This window comes from Notamacropus eugenii, chromosome 1 (genome assembly GCF_028372415.1).
Source record: "Notamacropus eugenii isolate mMacEug1 chromosome 1, mMacEug1.pri_v2, whole genome shotgun sequence".
Taxonomy (NCBI): Eukaryota; Metazoa; Chordata; class Mammalia; order Diprotodontia; family Macropodidae; genus Notamacropus; species Notamacropus eugenii.
Window position 1 is genome coordinate 356,900,577 of NC_092872.1, and position 15,316 is coordinate 356,915,892.

Below are 15,316 nucleotides of genomic sequence, written 5' to 3' on the forward strand. Positions count from 1 at the left end.
AAGCCCCTGTCCCCCGGGGGCGCTGTCTCTCCACCTAAGCCTCAACCCTGTGCCCTACAGTTTGGCCCTTATGATCTCACCACCCGGTTCGGCTCTACTGGCTCACCTCCTAGCAGAAGATGCTACTCATTCAAAAACTGCGCCCACCCCACCCCCACCCCAGCCGTTCCCCCTTGCGCTCCTCACTCTGCCTCCGGCGCTATCATTTGAGAGCAGTTCACATCTCCCCCCTCCCCCCCATTCGATTGTTTGCATAACTTTATGAGTTGACTAATTTTTTTTTTTTAAAGTAGAGTAGGATTTCTGGACGCACTCAAAATTGCTACGAGCAGTTACTATCCAGGATGCTAATTTCCTTTATAGGACCCTAAAAGCAAACAAATAACTACCACCCCACCACCCCCAGCCCATAAAGAATGAGGGGGAGGGGAGAAAAATAAACTGCTTAAGAGGTGCTAAATGCATACTACTTCTTAGCTGTTTGTGCAGACTCGCTTCTGAGCTGGTCCCTGAGAGTAGAGAGGGGCGGGGAATGGAGAAGGGGGCAGCGCTGCCCCGGAGGCCTGGGCCTCCCAGGTCACTGTCTGGAGTGCTGGGAATACGAAGTGTAGGAAAAGGAAGGCTAGGAGTGAGAGGCGAGTCTTAGAGAAGGCTTGCATTTTAAACCTCCCTGGGGACCAAGGGAGGTCCCAAAGTGGCTTATCCTCCGCTTAACAAAAGTTATCTTTCCTACGCCGTAGCCCTGAAAGCCACCTATGGGGAAGGGGAGATGAGAAAAATAGGCTGAAATGAGGAAGGTGGAGGGTAGAGTTCCAGGGATTCTACATACAGACACATACACATACACTTTTAGCCTGGGGTTCGCAGCCCTGCCTTTTTCCGGGTTTGGGCCTTGGAGTGATGCCTAAAAGGTAGTTGTATCCTTCCCAATTAAACTAGAAGGAGACAGGGAAGACTTTTAAGGGCCGTATAAATATCCCCTCTTCTTTAGATGGGTAGTGTCAGACATTCTACTGCTGAGAAACGAGTTTCTTAAGGGTATTTTGTGCCTCTCTGGCAGGGGATTCCACAGAGAGTCATGGTTAAGGGACCACGTTCAAGCTCCTCTGTGCCTTGAATTTCTTCACGAGCCAAAAGTGAATAGATAAAGGATGCCTCCGCCACCCTGCCAGAGGCATCGAACTCTGATCAACATTACAACCCTTATCTTTGCCCCCCAAACCCCCCCCCCCCCCCAAACGCTCTATGCAGATTTCAGAGTAATTGGGAGAGGGAAGGGAATGTTTGACACGAACTGACTTCAAGTAAGGAACTAGGATGAGTGTCTTTCGGGGAAAACTACGCTCAGACCGGGGGTGGGGGGATGGAAGGGAAAGAGGAGGGGGAAGGCAGATTACCAAAACAGGAGTCTCATAAAATAAGGAAGACCGCACTTCAATCTCGGCCAGAACTCTCCCTACCTCAACCGACCCCTCCGCCCTATATACAGCACTGAGGTTCTAAAAGAATCATTTTCTAGAAGAGTTTTAACAATCTTTCCTCTCCCTAAATAACTCTATACCAACCCTCAAAGAACCCACTACCTAACTTACTTGACTGGAATTTTTTTGGCGGGGTGGTTAAATAATTGGCCATCCCCCTTTCTACCTCTTCCCCAACCCGTCTCATTACAACTCCAACTATTTCCAAGTTGCTTCATATGCTCTCCCCCACATCCAAAATGATATCTTATTGGGGGGTGAAAGTGAAGGAGTTTTCCACTAGGAAAGAAGACCCTAGCTGTCGGGGTTTGTATATCTTCCATCTCCTATATCCTTCCATCAATCCAGGGTATTGCCCGCAAGAGTGGTGGACAGGTGAAGAATATTTTGTCATAATTACCATCATTTAAAAAAAAAATTACGAATTCCCCTCTGTCCCCCCAAACATGTACCATGGAAAAGCAGAAGCGCACAAAAACCCGATTTGTACATGTGGTTGGGTTGGTGTGTGTGCATGTGCGCTCGTGTGTATGTATGTGTGTGTGTGTGTGTTTTCTTGTTCTCTTGCAGGGTACAATGTTAAAAAGCCACCACTAGTCGCCCCCAGTGCTCCGACTCTCTGGGTCTTTTTGTCTCTAGTGCAGATTAAACGTCACGTCCGCACTTGAACTTGAATTTTATCCCATTGTACAGAGGCAGCCCCAGCCATAGAGAGACAGAGAGCTCCCAGAGAACCTGGACTCCGCCATCTTCACATTGCAATATATATTTATATATATATATATAATAGTAATAGCTCGCACCGACCCAGCAGCACTGGGCTACCGTCCTACCTTCCTTCCCCTGTGCCAGGCGAGGGAGAACAGTGCAAAGTGGTGCAGGGACTCTGGGAACCCAAGGCATAGGGCGAGCGTTCCAGGTGAACTGGAAAGGAGACACTACTGAGCTGCCCCCCAAAACCAGCCAAAAGGGTTAGTGTCAGAAAAAATTGGGGGGCACTTTTATGTTTCTTTTTTTTCTTTTTTCTTTTTTTTTGGCAAGGGGCGGGGGAAAACAAGTCCCAAGTTTTATTTTATTTTATTCTTTTTCATATTCTTTTTTCCGTCCTGGTGGAAGTGCGCTTTCCACCTACCAGAGACTTTGGAGAAAAGTGTCACGGGTTGGTGCAAAATCCTCTAAGTTCAAGAAGACATTTGGAAGTCCAAGTGGCCAAACAGTTTGGAGAAGTGAGAGACAGATATTTTTTTTTCTTTACCTCTTAAATTTTTTTTTTCTAAATATTGGGGGGATTTCATCTAGTGCACGACAACAACAAGAGTTTTTTTTCTTTCTAAAATTTAAATTTGAAAGTTTTTTAAACTAGAAGAACAAAATAAAGAAGAAGAAGAAGAGGAGAAAAAGGGGGCAAGAAAGAAAGAAGGAAAAAAAGAGGCGGGGAGCAGCAGCGGCTTTAACCTCCACCCCCCTCCCCTCTCCATTCCCCCCAACCGGTACAGCTCTCCGGGCGATGTCAGTGTAAATGCCAGGCAATGTCCCGCCGCAAACAGGGGAACCCGCAACACTTGTCACAAAGGGAGATTATCACACGTAAGTCTCAATTTGAAACTAGAAGAATTAGGAGCCTAGGGCTCCGGGGGTGTTGGGGAGAGGGAAACGGATTGGGAGAGTGTGTGTGGGGGGTGTCTTTAAAAAAAAGTCTTGGGGAAAAAGAGGAGGGGGTGGGGGAGAGACAGCCGAGGCTGATGTTAGTCATTGGAAATCGGAGGGGAGAAGGGGGGATTGAAAGGCTGGGGAAAGGAAGGCTGGGGTGGGGGGAGGCGAGAAAGCTTAAAGTTTCTTTTGCATCGGGGTGCTGCCGGCAGCGTGGGAGAGACAACCGCGCCGCCGGCTTTGGGGAAAGATGCAGCCCGGGAACGGGCTGGAAGGCCGGGCCGGGGGGTCGGGGGGTTTGCAGGGGAGAAGGTGTGTGTAGGGGGCACTTGGGGTGGATTGCACGGTGCACGGTGTGTGGCGGCGGCAGGACTGGGGAGGGGACGAGAGTGGGGGAGAGGAGGGGTTTGGGTGAGGAATCTGTGTGGTTTTTTTTAGGAGGGTGGATACGCAGAGCCTGGAAGTGGGGGGAAAAGTTGGAGCTTGGCTGACCGGGGGAGGAAGCGGGTGGCTGCGGGGCTGCGCTCAGGGCCCGGTTCTTGGGAGAGTTGGGGGAGACTTGAGGTAATGGCGCGGGGGGGAGGGGCGCGGCGCGCGGCGGCAGCGGCGGCGGCGGCGGCTGCCGGGGATCCGGGCAGGCAGGCGGGCAGGCAGCCGGGGAGGAGCCCTCTGCGCCCGCCAGCCAGCCCGCGGGAAAAGAGTCAGGTCCTCGGGACTCTGAGCCTGGAGAGGGGAGGGGAGCCCAGGCTGCAGGCCAGTGCAGCTTTCCAGGTGCTGCAGACCAATCCACCCCCCCCCACCCCCAGCAAAACAACTGAACTTGGTAGCTGCTTGCCCAGCCTCAGCACCCCCCTACTTTCTCCCCCCACCCCATTTCCCCACCTCCGTGTCTCCTGGGATAATCCTGCTTTCTTTTCCCCCTCCCTTCCCCCCCAAAAGGTGGGGAGACTTGAGCTGTTGAAAAATTCCTACCACTGGGAAAAGTATGTCAGCTAAGAATGGGAGAGATTGGGGTGCACCTATCCATCTAAAAGTAGATACCTATCCATCTATCATCTATCAATCGAATCCATCTTCTTCCCTGTCTAAATCAACACAAGCAAAGATAGCCCTCATTTGCAGTCAACTACACTGAGAAAGCGAGTTGCTGGGAGGATAGATTCACTTTAGGAGAGCCAAGTCTGGAAACACCATGTGTAAGCTGCAGTTTCCAACGCTCTTGCAAAAAAGAAAGAGAAAGGAAGAGATAGAGAACAAAATAGACAAACGTACACAAAGGTAGACGGAGGAAAGCCTCCCAGACGCTGGAAGATGAAGTCCAGGCTCTCAGTGGCACCGGTGGCCAAAGGTCTGGCTGCACCTCCTGCCGCACACAAGCTTTCTCCCTTTCTCTCTAGCCCTCTGCCTGCAACGCGTGCTTCACTTCTCAGCCGCGCGCAATTTTTTTTATTGCAATAGAAATAAAACATCCTCTGGGTGCAATCAGGATCCGAGGCAGGTTGTTTTCTCGCAATTCACCATAAACCTATTATGGTTGTGGCCAAAACGCCCCGGCTGTGTTCGGGAGGGCTGTGCGCCGAGCAGCCGAGGGCTGTCTGGAGACGGTGGAAATGCGAATATTTATGTTATATTTTTAAAAAATTTAAATAAATAAATAAAGATATAAATAAATAAATAAATATATGGGGTCTTCCCCTCCCCTGAAAACCAAGAATAGAAGCCATCTGCTAGGAGCTTTGGGTGTTGCGATCTGTTCTTTGTTACAGAGAGAAATTTGTAAGAATTTGGTGGATTATTTTTTGAAGGGGGGTATGGGAGGGATATATTTGAGTCGCGTTTGGCTTTAAATGGGGATGACCTTTTTGGAGGGAAGGGGAGGAAGCTCACTTTAATTTTGTATCCCCCCCCCACCTTTGTGAGAACATAAATGAAGATTCAACCTGGTTACATTGTTATTTAAAAGAAACAAAATGTTTCGCAACCAGATTTGAGCTTCATTTATTTTCTTTTCTTAAAAATAAAGGTACTTTAGGCTAATTGACATTTTCTTCTTTTACCGAGGAGTAACAATCACAATGTCCCCCTTTTTTTGGGGGGGGAAGGAATTGAAAAACGTCTACCCGGTAGACATGAATCTAATTTCCTGAGAATTCAATCTCCCCCCCCCCACCCCAAGTATTTTCTTTATGATTGCTTAGGTTGTTTTTTGGGGAGGGGGAAAGGTGGGGGGAGTTGTTGAGGGGTTGGTGGTGGGGATAATAAGGCTTGTGGTGGAGAAAACCTCGCCTGCATTTGTGTTTAAGGGGGAAACATTTGAAGGAAGAAGCAGGTAGGTTTGCTCTTAATTTCATCTCTTTTCTTGGTCGCATTACTGGAAAGTAGTAAGGAGGCAGAAAGGGAAGCCGAGTTACTATGCTCACAGTGATGGTTGGTGTGAAGGCTGTGGGAGGACTGGAGGGCAAGCCACCTACGATTTGGTCTCCCCCCCTTCACTCCTTTATCCATCCATCCATTCATCTATCGGTCTATCTATCTATCTATCTATCTATCTATCTATCTATCTATCTATCTATCTATCTATCTATCTATCTGTCTGTCTGTCTGCCTATCTAAAGCTGGTGGCAGTAGCGGGGAATAGTTTGTATGGAACGGAGAGAGAGAAGGAGATCATATGTAAGGAGTGGGAGAGTCAAAGGTGGAGGAAAGCGAGCAGGGCAAAGCTTTTACTAGCAAGTCTTCAACAGAGAACACAGAATTATCTGCAGACTTTTCTGAGGGGTGTTTCAGGGGGAGAGAGTAGTCTAACCAGTTTTCTGGAAGGGTTATTTATTATTAAATAGCAGCCAGTCTCTGTGTCCTGTGCTCACAAGGGAGGTGGGAGAGAGAAGGGCAAGGGGAAAACTGCATGAATCTGATACTGTTTTCTGGGCTCTGCATCATTTCATGTTCAGCTGTGGCTCTTTGACATCTGACGGGAGGGAGAATTGCATTCAGGGTGCAGCACTCTTTGCCAGGCAAAGGCTGTTGTCACTGCTCCACCGAAGTTTATTAGTTTCCACGCTATGGGGTTAAAAGAAACATTTAGATCTTCCTTGTGAAACAAACACCTGAAAATGTGGTTCATTTTTATCTGTTAGCTTGAATGATTATTTATAAGCTAGAAACTCTTTGGCCTATGTGGGCAGTCACCAGGTTCTCCATAATGATGCAACCTTGGCTAAATGTGAATAATTGTAAAAATAAGGAGACAGTAGCTTAAGTAGCATCTCTAGTCTTTGCACAGAAGTTATTACATTGAAAGACTCGATAATGAGATAGTTAAATTTATAGTCAGTGAGAAAAGGTATGATAGAAGAGAGAGGGTTGTGTGAGACCGCTATTTGCCAAAAACATTAAATTCTAGTTTGTTTTAAAATGTTTGACTCAGATGAATATTTTTCTGAAGTCAGATTGCTTTTAAAAAAGAAAACAATATATGAAATACCAGTAACAATAAAGAAAGCCAACAACCAACAAGGTATTTTAACGGTTGTGGGGGTAGATCAAAGAAGGGTCTGTGTGATTCCTTCTGCCAAGAATGTCCAGCAGTAAAGTGAAATTTCTTGAAGTAAAGGAAAAAGCTCTGGTGCTTCATGAAGAAAACTGGATGCTTATGAAAAATTATAGACCCTATAGGGGGGATTTTTCAGCCACCGACCAATAGGTTTCTTTGGAAAGATGGATCATTATCCTCATGAATTCCCATTCCTCCAAAATAGCTACACATTGAAAAGTCTGGGATATGAAGTCCCAGAAAGGCTAATTGTTATAGCTACACGGCTAAATAAAAAACCAAGAATAATAATTATGCTGTAGCTTAGAAATGGTCATGTTAACAATCCTTCCCCATCCATACACATATCTCTATTCATCCTGTTCATAAGCCTTTCCAGAATAGCTCATGCTTTTGAAGAATTTCTTATACTAGATTTTAGGAGAAAGGAAGTTTTTCCTGTTTTCCTACAGACTTGCAGAAGGGAACCTCTGTGTAGTTAAGGACATGATCCGTATCATTTGTTAAAATTCTATAGAGTAATAAAAATATGTTCATCATACGACACTATTCTGGGAAGATTTTTTTCCACCTTTTAATTCGTACCTGAGAGGTAGGAAGCATACTTATGAAGTTTCTACTGTTATTAAAGAACAATTGTATCAGTGAGTGAGAAGAACAGATATTTTCTCAGTGTTCATGGCTTCATAGTTTTTATGAGGTGATGGACCTCTAAAATATTTAACATAAAATAGTTTTTCCACCCAAGAAATGAAGTTGTTTTCATGATACCTATTAATTTACCTAGACATTCCTAGGGGAATGTAGGATTTTTGAATCAGGATTGTATTTAGAGTCATGATGACTTATTGATTATTTAGACAAAAACACACCTTATGGTGTTGGACAAAGCCAACTTTGGACGCATTTCATAATAATTATCTCTTACACACAATTGATCCTTGCTAAATGGTACAAATTACAGGTATCAGTTACTGCCTTCGGATGACACCTGAACTCTTTATCAGAATTTAGTTTTTAGTTCAGGAACTTTTAGATTAAAAAAAAAGTCTTGCACAAAGCCTCCATTTCCCTTTCACATTTCCTATCTTGATTGTTTTGCATTATGTATTGCTTGTGATCAAATACGTACCAAAATAAACTTTACAGGCTTTTCTAGTTGAATTGCCAACCCAAGTCTCAACTATGCCCTGTGGCTTTAACTGACAGGCAGTGACAACTAGGGGGAGCTCATAGTCTGTCTCATGGTAAAGGATGGTTAAATAGAGCTTGGTGTACTGGTGGTTAGGATACAATAGGGTTGAAAATAATGGCTATATCGGAGGCAGTTTGCATTGCTGCAGAATGTCTTAAGTGTAAAGTTGTAATATTGATTTCCATGCAGAGATCTGTGCAGGCAAAATGAGAGTATAAGTTTGAGAAATCTATTTTCAAACAATCATTGATTTGCAAGGCTGTGTTCACAGATGGGCTTAAAAACAATTAAGATTATTATTATTATTTTTTTAATGACATGTTTCCCTATCAAGCCCCCAAATTTATATCCTGAAAATTCCATAATGCTATTAAGTAATCAGGCTAACAATAATCATTAATCATTGTCAGTCGGGGTATAGTAAATAAATCCTCTATTACAGAGGTATACTGTACATCCATGTTTGTCTGCTGTATATATATATCACAAACATACTGGAGAGGAAAGTATCCAGTATTCAGTAGTCAGAGACTCAGAATAACTTACTGAATGGAAATTCCCTTTAGATCTAATTTTATAGTATGTGTGTTTTCACTTCCAGTCACTATGCAATAATTCTGTCCTGTGGAGGACAAGATGACCAATTCCCAAAAGATATAAAATGCTAAGTCATACGATGTGTAAAAGTTTCTATGGAATAATGTGTATAGGTTACTTAGTCCATAGAGGACTGCTGCCTTTCCAGCGTGGGACTATTTCTTACCTAAACATAAATTTGTGCTTTGATCACTAGCTTTCTGGATACACAATGCTTTCTTCTTAGGCTCCAAGAAATCCATCAGAAAACAGAAACATTTAGTTTTCTGTTAGAGCTCAATATACGGGCAGGGGAGGTTATACTATCACAGGAAGGAGTGCTTTATTCTAACCTGAAAGAGAAATAAATTAGGTCAGACAAAAGACTAGGGCTGTCATCAACTGTAGAAAGAGCCTTCAGTCTTGAGTACAGAGGGCTAGCAATTTATCTGATGATTTCTCTACTTCATTTAACGTTTGAAGTGGGGTGGTGTAAGCATATAGAGAGAGAGCAGCCAAGAACTCAGACGTAAAGATGTGCAGTCCCCCCAAATGCTGAAGAGATCTGTGTCCCACAGGCTCTCAAAAATCTTTTTCTTTGCAGAAATCCCAAACCTCTCCCTTGTGGTCTGTCTCATTTCCACAGCGTTTAACTTTTCCCAGGAGAAGCCATGAAAGCACAGAACTCGGCAGAGACCCCTGAGATGGAAATGTGGTCTTTAAGAGTCCTACTGAGGGCCACTGAAAAAGGGATGTGGGGAGCAAAAGGGAGCAGTGTCTGCAGCCTGTTCGAATTTCGACTTAGAGGGAGAATAGCTTGTCCCTGCTAAATGAACATCATAGAATTTTTAGAGGTGGAAGAGGCCCTAGAATCATATAATCTCAGAATTGCAAGGGACCCCAGAATCATGGAACACATAAGGTTCAAATAGGTGGAGAGACCTTAGCATCATAGAACCCACAGAGTGTTTATGATTGGTAGAGACTTAGAATTACAGGACCTTAAAGCTGAATATCTTAGAACATAGACTATCAGAGCCAGAGAGCATGTTAGAAATCGTTAAATTCAACTTCATTTTACTTAAAGGAAAAACCCAGGCCCAGAGTGGTCAAGTTTCTTAGTGGCAGAGCTGGGATGCTATTCCAAATGCCCTTTTCATTATACTGTACCATGTCCATAATGGCTTTCTGTGGTGGCCTCCCGGCCTCACCTTCAACCAGAACTGTCTGAGGAGTTTGGTCTCTGGAGGTTAACAATGGTGTCACCTATGGGCAAGAAAAGAAGAAAATAAATGATCTTTGGGGACTGCCTCATACCACACAGTAAAGTTATTGATGCAATACCAGTACCTTATAGGGTCTGTGTTGCTACATGGTGTTAGATGTGGATACATTTATATATTTTTAATGAGGAGGGGAAAAGAAAGATGTCAATAACCGTCTGCAGTATTGATAAATGTATGATTCATTCAGCTGCTGTTATTATGGCATCTTCATCCCTCACCATCGTGTATTTACTCTCATAAAAGGAGTCTGGGCCACAGGTATACCCTCCCTTCTCAGCTACTGTAAACCTTCTTGCTGCTTTTGTGGGTCCACAATAAGTTGCAGCCTGTGGACCTCAGTAAGATTTGGTTATGCCAGGCTCCCCATCTCCCCATCACACCCCCCAGAAATGCTGTGGACCATCTACCCTGAGCAGCAGTTTTTCCCAAGACATCTATAAAAAGTGCGGAGAGCAGACTATTAGAAAGCAAATGGAAGCCGAGGGACACACTTCATGTGTCTCAGGCACGTGTCAGCGAGGGGGGTTAGAGGAATATCGTCATTTTACTGGCAAAAGTGACACCAGATCGGGGATTTGATTAATGATGGCACATTCATAGGGACTTAGTTCTATATTTTTGACATATGCAAGGCTTTTGTGTAGTTGCCACAATGCAAGAAATTCATGTTGGGTTTTTTTTTCTTTCTTTCTTTTTTTCCCCTCGGAAGCAGCTGATGATTTTGCCTGTGTGGCTTGAACATACTCAAGATAATTTGTTGAAATTCAGCCCCAGACAGAACAATATTGAGGAACTTCAAAGTGGAGCTGAGGGTGGTGGTGGTGGTGGTGGTGGTGGTGGTGGTGGTGGTGGTGGTGGAGAGAAAACAAATCCCTCTCAGTTTTACCTAATGTCTTATGACCCCATCCACTAAAGCCACAGAAATACAAGTACATTTGATAAATGCACCAATGTATTCCTCAGTAAAGCAGCATCCTTTAAGCCAAAAAAATAAAGATTCAAGAAAAGTTGAAAGCTGGCATTCTAATAATTAGCCTGGGCCTTGGAAATCATTTCACTTCTAAGAAAGAGGCACTTCGAAGGGCAGTAATGTTTAAATCCACGCTGGAGATCAGAGGCTTAAAGCAGGTCGCCCTTCACAGGGTCGACTTCGCTGGCAGTGGAGAGGTCGGTACTTGGGATCCTGTAATAGGAGGGCTTGTCTGCCGCTGCTGCTGCTGCCGCCACCGCTGCTGCTGTTGCTGCTGATGAGTTTCTTTTTTAAAAGAATGGTATTAAATAAAACAAATCTAATTCATTTGGCAACAAAGTCTGCTTTTATATCACATCATCGCAATCTCTGCTGTGACTCTGAAGATTTAGAGCTACTTTAGTTTTACAAGACCTGCAGAATGTATTTAAAGGCTTCCTCAGTAGTAAATCTCTCTCTCTCTCTCTCTCTCTCTCTCTCTCTCTCTCTCTCTCTCTCTCTCTCTCTCTCTCTCTCTCTCTCTCTCTCTCTCTCTCTCTCCCTCTCTCTCTCTCTCTCTCTGTCCTTCTCCCTCTCCTCCCCACCTCCCAAAGCAACTAGTTTATTTATCAAAACGTAGGTCACTCCTCTCTGGTGCTGTGTTCTTACCATTTTATTAAGTAAGGTTTCAGTAATGGATCCATAAATATTCCTGAATGTCTTTTTCAGCCTTTCTCTTTTTTCCCCCTCCTTGAATCTGTTAGACTCAGAAACTTAGTTTCTTCAGTTTCTGAAAGAAGGGTGCATTGGGGCATGAAGGGAGTTTGGTCCCCGAGACTTTGGAGATATTTGAGATGGTTCTGAAGTGGGTGTTTTTAACTGTACCAGCTCAAGCTGGAATTGGATGAGACATTTATTTGAAGGGCTCTGTCTCTTCTTTCCCACTATCCCCACCCATTTCTCTCCTGTCAGTGATGTTTTAAATTTCATACTTAAGGAAGACTGTTTGAAATAAGTTGTAGTCCCTTGACGCCAGGCCCTTCTTATCAACTTACGAACTGACCATGGTTGCCTCTGTTAAAATGGTCCCCACTCTGCCCAAACATTTGTTTGATTTGGTCAGTTGGATTTGGCAGTGGTCGAAAAAATTAACAACAGAACATCAATTAGCCAAACTACTTGGTGCTGCATAGACTGAGCTCTCTCCTGGATAACTATCCCAGTTTGACAATTTTTTAAAAGAATTTTCAGTTTTCAGAGGTTTGTCTCCTTTCATGGGTGTTCTGTGCCTAGGGCCTGAGTGAAAAGGCCTTGAATCCAGTCTGTTGTGAGGGTTGAGGTGTGACGAGCTTCCTTGGAAGAGTCTCAGTGTGGGAAGAAGCTTGTCTCCACCTCCTATGGATCAGGGCCATGGGTGTTGGTGCCAGGTCTCTATCTATCTCTTCATAGGACACAGAAGGAGATGGCTAGCAGGGAGGGGTTGGTAGGGCCAGAGAGCAGATAAGGTACAGAGCAATGCCGTTTGCTCTAATTCCTGTGGTTACAACTGCCCTTCTTGTGTCTGTCCCACGCTCTTCCCCTTTCAGAAATAATTTAACCCTTCCACCAATCAATACATCCCTCACTCAGGCTCTCTGCTTTTGAACCTGGCCTGTTAAATGTGTGGTTAACCGCACTGGGTGGACAGCCCTGTGGCCAAACAACAGCAGCTAGGCTGACTGGTCGAGGCTGGGCTGAGGCTGGGCTGTGGCTAAGCAGGATTTAGATCTTTTGGTTGGATACTCTGAATTTGTTTTAAGACTTCTGTCATGATGTAAGAAATGCTCTAAATATACATTTGTTTTGTGTTGCTTGTTCTCCCTCTGTCTGTCTCCATGTGAGCCAGTTATTATTTGCACTGTTAAGACAACTTTATAAAAATCTGCCGTCACTTTTTGAGTCATCTATTCAGAACCTACACACATACACACACACACACACACACACAATTGATTCTTTCCCCCATCCTCTGTTATGTTCTCTTGGATACAATGAAATTAAAAATTGATGGCATGAGCTTAGAAAGTGTTGTGCTCAGTTAAATGTGAGCCTGGTGTGGCTTAGGTGCCTGGTATCATCTGTGTGAAAGGAATTTTCCCTTTAGACAAAAAAAGAGGAAAAGATCTCCCCAATTTTTGGTAAACATAGGTTGTTTGGTAGATGGGAACTTTCAGAACCTAAGAATGCCTTTCGGAGGAAGCAGGTGTAAAATCTTTTCATTTAGAGTTTGCTAGCTTAGCATAGCCCAGCCCAGTTCAGCCCAGCCCAGCTTAGTCTGTAAGACAGAGGCAGGCCGGCTCCGCTGTTCTGTAAACATGATGACACATTACAAGGACGACAGAGACGTTGGGGGCCACCCATTTTAGGAATCTATGGGTAGCAAGCAGCCCCTACCTACCAAAAAAAATTAATTTCCGTGCACATTTTCTCTGGATTGTGGCTCACCCCTTAATGATGGGAATTTGGATTTGAATCAAAGCTGAAGAAGAAAGCACACGAAAACTCCTCTCTTCTATCTGGGTGCAGTAGCCTAGCGGCTGCTTGCTATGTAGTAAGTAGGTAGTGCTGGCCAAAAGCAGGGCTTTGAAAAGAGGACAGTCTTTGAAGTCCCCCTTTCTGAGGTAGGATTTCCCTGAGGTAGGATGGATGCAGAGGCAATTCAGAAATTTATCAAATTCAGTTGATCAGTGCTCTGCTCATTGGGACAACTTGAAGCTCTGAGATGGTAGCTGACCAGGCAGGACAGATGAAAATATGGCAGATGGTGGCACCTCCATAGATAGGTTGTGTGGATGTTGCACAAAGTTGGGAGGGGGATTCCCCCTACCACTCAATCCCATACAGACCTCTCTAACCTGGTGGATTCTTAGCTGCCTAAAATTCACTTTAGGCTAGAGAGAATGTGATATTGGGGAGTATTGCTTTAGAACCATATGTTTGCTATTTTCTTTTTTATGAAGTGCATGGTCTTTATTTTTGAACTCCCATAACATTCGACTTACCCACAGATTTTACCAGTTTGGGGAGGGGGTTATCTTTGTTTCCTGCAATGAACCTTGGGCATCAAAGACCTAGTTTTGTTGTAACATGGAATTTAGCCCATTAAGCCCTTTGAAGATTTTAAGGTTTTAGAATTTTTCTTCTTCCTCCCCTCTGCTATTCCTATGCACACATTTTAATGTTATATTGATTTAATTTTAAAATGATGTTCTCTCTCTTTCTATATGTATATACATGTTTTGTTAATATTATTATATGAAGTACTGAAGTAGCAAAATTTTGTGTTGGACTGAATTTTAGGGACCTGGAAAAAAATTCCAAAAAGGAAACCTCATTTTTCCTTCTTATTTCCAAAAAACAGAGGGTATGAAACTTTTGTTGGACTCAGCAGCATCAGTGTCCTGTGACATATTGATACCAGTGTGGACTTCTGAGAGGAGGGTTACTGTCAAGAGATGTGTACAGGTCAAAGCATGCCCAGATCGAAAAGATCCGTTTTCATTTCACTTTTCTTTTTCTATGGTATTCTTCTTCTCGGGTGGCGGTGGGCAGAAGGGAATCAGGGGGTGAAGCTGCTAAATCATGCACTTGGACTATGAGGAGATAGTAAGGTGGGTTTTGATGAGCTGTAGATCTCAGAGTACCAAGTACTGAGTGAAAAGGGGCTCCTTCTTCCTTAGGACCAATTGAATTTTTCTTGGCCCTTGCTAAGGGATCGGAAAGTGTTTCTTTTTCTTTCTTTTCTTTCCTTTTTCTCCCCTATCCCCCTGTTATGAAAATGACTGAGAGAGGGACACGCATATACACAGACATAGGCAGTCAACACATATAACACAACAAACAACAGCCAAAGGAAATGAAACCATAGGGTGTCTATATTGAATGTGTCTCAAAGAAAAATTTCTTTTTCAAGTGGGAGCTCCTAGGCCTGAAGCAATGCCCTGTCTCTCTACCTGGTAGTATACAAGGATCATTTGAGTTTGGGGAGGGGATAGCAGAGATGGGTCCTTGTCTGGCTGCATCCCATGAGAATGATATGTACATTAGAGGACTACAGAACATAACCCATGTGGCCTTGTATTAAGAAACTCTTTCCTCCTTCGGGTGAAGCCTGGTCGTAATGTCATGTTAACCAGTTGTTGATATATACAGGGTTTCGCTTTCCAAATTGAAAATTCTTCATTTGTTTTCTTATCAATGGACACATAGAACAACAACAACAAAAAGATTTTTTTCACCCCTTTCACAGGTACCCCTCCCACCCCCCACCTGTGGCAAAAACAATGAAATTTTGGATTCTGGTTCCTGTGCTCAGGGCTATGGATCTTCCTTCAAACTTTGATTTTTATCTATGGGACTGGGGGAGATCGGAGATATGGATAGCGCATTCTTGACAAGGCTAGACTGGGTATTTGCTGACTTGAAGCAAAAACTAAAAGTATAGTATAGTTAAAAATCTTTTGAAGCTTTCAGACTCAATTACTGCGAATCTTAAGGACTTACTGCATGAAGAAAGTGAAAAACTGATTTTTTGAAAGGCAAAGGCTGCCCAAAAATGAAAGAATACCAGATGTTACCACTCCCTGC

The 15,316-nt window shown here is 43.9% G+C and overlaps 1 protein-coding gene across 4 annotated transcripts in view; it reads left to right on the top strand.

Annotated features, from left to right (window-relative positions):
- Positions 1-2,196: 2,196 nt before the first annotated feature.
- Positions 2,197-15,316, top strand: part of BCL11B (BCL11 transcription factor B) — a 140,176-nt gene continuing 127,056 nt past the window's right edge. For all 4 annotated transcript variants that reach the window (XM_072630280.1, XM_072630282.1, XM_072630281.1 and 1 more), the window contains exon 1: positions 2,197-3,068. In XM_072630280.1, coding sequence (XP_072486381.1) covers positions 3,011-3,068 — 58 coding nt within the window. In that variant the 5' untranslated portion in view covers positions 2,197-3,010. The remainder of the gene's footprint in view (positions 3,069-15,316) is intronic.